General features: G+C 41.9%; 1 protein-coding gene across 1 annotated transcript in view; it reads left to right on the top strand.

Moving 5' to 3' along the window:
- Positions 1 to 350: 350 nt before the first annotated feature.
- The window catches only part of SRD5A2 (steroid 5 alpha-reductase 2), a 19,995-nt gene continuing 16,049 nt past the window's right edge, over positions 351 to 4,296 (top strand). The window contains exons 1-3 of the mRNA XM_008052370.1: positions 351 to 489; positions 1,509 to 1,561; positions 2,330 to 2,388. Coding sequence (XP_008050561.1) covers positions 351 to 489; positions 1,509 to 1,561; positions 2,330 to 2,388 — 251 coding nt within the window. The remainder of the gene's footprint in view (positions 490 to 1,508; positions 1,562 to 2,329; positions 2,389 to 4,296) is intronic.

The following is a 4,296-nucleotide window of genomic DNA, read 5'->3' as shown; positions in this document are numbered from 1 at the left end:
CTGTGATTCAGAATCTATATGCTGATTCCAGCATCCATCAACTGGTGTATGAACCCACTGGAACCTATATCCCACTGCCTTACAATCTGTCTCTGCAGTGGTATGTAGATTTGGTCCCTTAGGAACCAAGGTGGAGGCTGCTTGTAGGTGGGCAGGGCAATGCAAATCTCTGCCTGGAGAATGGCCGAGGTGGCAGTTTCTCTTTCGCGGATACTTTCTCTCCACTTTTCTGGGTCCCTGGGTGATCCACTATGATGGACTGTGCTGGCCCGCTCTGGCCCACGTGGAGACTCTGGCGTGGTGTGCGGGGCTTGTGGCAACCCTGAGAGAGTGCTGCTTATTCTTATAACATGAATCTTTCAACCATCGGCATGATTCTAAAGGACAAGGACAAGATCATGAAACATGTGAAGTCTGCTGGGCCAATGATGTCGACAGTAATGTTGAAGAAGCGTGGGAAAGTGAAGGAGAAGATGGAGAAACTTCTCAGTGTGTGAATGCAAGATCAGCATCGGTGTCGAGTCCCACTCAGCTTAATGGTGATTGAAGCCCAGCGAAGAATCAGAGAGCACCTCTTTTAATGCCAGTCATGGCTGGTTTCATTGGTTCAAAACTCGAGACTACCTTCACAATTTAAAAGTGGAGAGGCAGTGAATGCAGAGATGGTAGCAGCCCAGGAATTTCTTTCTTTCTTTTTTTTTGAGTTGAAAGTCTCACTCTGTCGCCCAGGCTCTAGTGCAGTGGCATGTTCACGGCCACTTCAGCCTCAGCCTGCTGGGCTCAGATGATCCTTCTGCCTCAGCCTTCCAAGTAACTGGGACTATAGGCACACGCCACCATACCTGGTTAATTTTTTAAAAAAACATTTATTGTAGATATGAAATCTCACCAAGTTGTCCAGGCTGGTCTCAAACCTCTGAGCTCAGGCAATCCTCTCATCTCAGGCTTCCAAAGTGCTGGGATTATAGGCATGTGCCACCGTTCTGGCCCAGGAATTTCTTGAAATGCTTTGAGAAATTACTCATGAAGGTGCACATTCACCTGAGCAGGTTTTTAATGTGGGTGAGACAGGACTGCACTGGAAGAGGATGCCAGACTGAAGTTGCATCAGTAAGGAGGGAAAATTGATCCTAGGCTATCAAGCAGCAAAGGATGGGCTAACTCTGTTGTTTTTGGTGGTAATGCTTTCAGCAAAATGAAGCCAAAACCTCTCTTAATTTACCATCCAGAGAACCCAAGAGCCCTTAAAAATATAGTGAAGGTTTCTCTTCCTGCTGTGTGGAAGAGAAACCCCAAAGCCTGGGTTACACAGGCCATTTTCCGGGACTGGTGTTTCTACCACTTTATCCCAGAGGTAGAGAAAAATTGCTTGGAGAAGAAATCGTATTCAACATTCTTTTGCCGCTTGACAATGCTCCAGGCCAGCTCCCTATTCACAGATGACTTTCATCCCAATGTCAAAGTAGTACAGCTGCCACAGCTGTACTTTCATCCAATCTATGGACCAGGGAGTTATAGCGACTTTCAAGAAGTTATAGCGACTTTCCGTCAGGCAGTGAAGGTAAGTGACAAATCAGAAACAGTTTTGTGACTATATTTTTGGAATATAGGAAGTTGGAAAAATTTGGAATTTGGGAAGGACCATAACATCTGCAAGGCCATAAAAACATTGATTTTGGTGTGAGGTTACAGCTGTCACCATGCGTGGGGTTTGGAAAAACCTTTTCCCATGGTTTGCTCACAATTTCCTTCGATTTGAGAAGGTGGGTGAGGTGTCCAAAGAGGTCTTCAGAGACTCAGAGGCCCTCAGTGGGGGCTGGGGCTAGAATTGCAAGAGGATGACTTCACTGATCTCCTTGCTGTGTGGCACGGAGAACTTGCTACTGAGGATCCAATGGAACTGGAGGACCAGAGAAAAGAGGAAGACAAAAGGAGGAAGAAGTAACCAAAGAACCAAAGAGATTCACGATGCAGGAAATGCCAAGGGGAATTTCTTTCTTTGGGGAGGCACTGTTGGTTTTGAGGTGCAGGTCCCAAAGGTAGAACGGTCCATGAGGGTTGCAGCAGCCGTTCAGAATCAATCCAGTGCCACCGTGTCATCTATGATGAGAAAAAAAAGAGCTACTACTCAGATAACACTGAATTGTTTTTTTCAAGAAGGTAGAAAGAATTGAATCCAGCAAGGAAGCAGAACCTATGCCATCAATGTCAGGCATGAGTGACACTGCAGCTGGCCCTCTGTCTTCTGTTGCTGATGGTCCTTCAGCTCTGCCATCTCCCACCCCCTTTTCCTCCTCTGGTCAGTAACTCATCTTGCCTGTTAACTCAGTGTCAGCCCCTGGATGCCAGCTGTTGTATTGAACTGATCTACGTACTTTTCAAGGTACTGTACGGTAAGATTAAACAAGTTTTCTTTCTTTGTGAGTGTTTTTTAAATGTATTATTTGTGAGTAAAGGATTATAAACTTGTTCTGGGCAGGCATACTATATAGTTGATTGTGTTAAGTTGGGTACCTAGGCTAACTGTTGGACTTGTGAACAAATTGGACTTATGGATGTGCTCTCGAAAGGGAACTTGTTTGTAGGTAGGAGACTTGCTGGATTTTGATGTCCATTTGGGACAGTGCCAGCACGCATCTCCTAAGAATAAGGATACTCTCCAACAAAACAATATACACAGAAGAAAGAACAATTCCCTAACAACATCTGGTATCCAACTCATATTCAAATTTGTTCAACTTTTATTTCTTCCAAAAAGTATTGGTGGCTAATTTTTCAAACCAGGATCCACTGGAAGACCACACATTAGCTGCTAGGACTTTGAATCTCTTTTCATCTCTGACTTTGACTCTGTCTCACTCCACACACACACAAACATTTTCCCAGGACACTGGCTTTCTGAAGATTGTCAGTTACCTCACAGAATAAGTCATATTCTGAATTTGCCTTTTCTTTGTGGTGTCTGTCTCCTGTGTTTCATCTCACCAAAAGTTGGTTGTAAGGGCTTGAAGAGAGTCAGGTTAAGTAAGGAGTTTTGACAAGAATCCTTCTTGGGCAATTCTGAGAATTCATAGCACATTGCATCGGAGGTACATGACACATTCCCCCACGCTCAAGGATGCCAAGTTTGGTCACTTGGATGAAGGGATGATGTGTAGATTTCACTATGATGAAAGATATGCTTTTCCCCATGGTCAGCACATCATATGTGGAGTGATACTTTACAATCTTGTGAACCACAGGTTTTTAAACATTAAAGTTCATCCTCCATTGATTGGTTGCTATTCTTCTGAAAAGAAGAGCTTTGACTCATCAATTGACGTTAAAACTATCTTTAAAAAAAAAAGAGAAGGTAGAAACATAGATGTAGGAAAAATGCTTCACTATCTCTTTAGTTACATGTTGTCAGAGTAAGAATTTGGTATAATAGTCACCCCAAATATATCTTAACATTTTGGGGGCTATCACTGTGGACTCATGGATGTCTTTTTATTCAATGTTTATAATCAACTATGCCATTATTCTTTTGGATACCCAATTTGTCACAAATTTGGCCAGTGGCACCCCTTTCCAGTTGGCATCTGTGTTCTTCTGACAGACCCATCTCCTCTTTAATCTTCAGTTGTTTCTTTACTTTCCATTACATTAAGACACCTCTGATTCACCTGGTATTTTTCCCTGCCTCTGATTGGAATGAGCCAGTTCTCCATGGTGCCCTGCTTTCTGTAGAGATGGTGTTTATAAATGAAGATCTGGCTTCTCAGTGTGCTTGTGGCTGCTGGTGTGTCATTACCTCTAGGTTTCTGAGTGGACCAATTTTAAAAGTTATGAGTCAGATTGCTATCTCCAATTCAAACAACATCATAACTTCTCCTTTGATTTCATATTTGTAACTTTTCTTTTTACTGAAAAATCTTGTTTCCTAATTATATTAGCATATTTACCTATTTGCTCTATTTGACATATACATATACTAATTTATAAGCTGCATTGCCAGTATTATTGGTAAAAGTGAGATGAACTGAAGTTTAATTACGTATTTGACATTCTTTCTGTCCTCACAGTATATCCCACTAAGAATATATGGGCCTTTGTACTATTTTCAAAAGTTATTTGAAGTGATTCTTTGTGTGTGTGTGTATGACTGTGTTGTCAGTTTTACATATAATTGGATTCATGCTTCAGGTTGTTTTCATTTGAACTCTGCTCACTTTTTGATGTAATTTTGTATTTTAAATATTTAAGGGTATTTACATGGTTCAAAATTCAGAACTATATAAAGAAAGTAAGCTAAGT

The sequence above is a fragment of the Carlito syrichta genome, unplaced genomic scaffold (genome assembly GCF_000164805.1).
Source record: "Carlito syrichta isolate Samal-C Ts95f unplaced genomic scaffold, Tarsius_syrichta-2.0.1 Scaffold273773, whole genome shotgun sequence".
Lineage (NCBI taxonomy): Eukaryota > Metazoa > Chordata > Mammalia > Primates > Tarsiidae > Carlito > Carlito syrichta.
This window is presented reverse-complemented; position numbering and strand designations above follow the sequence as displayed.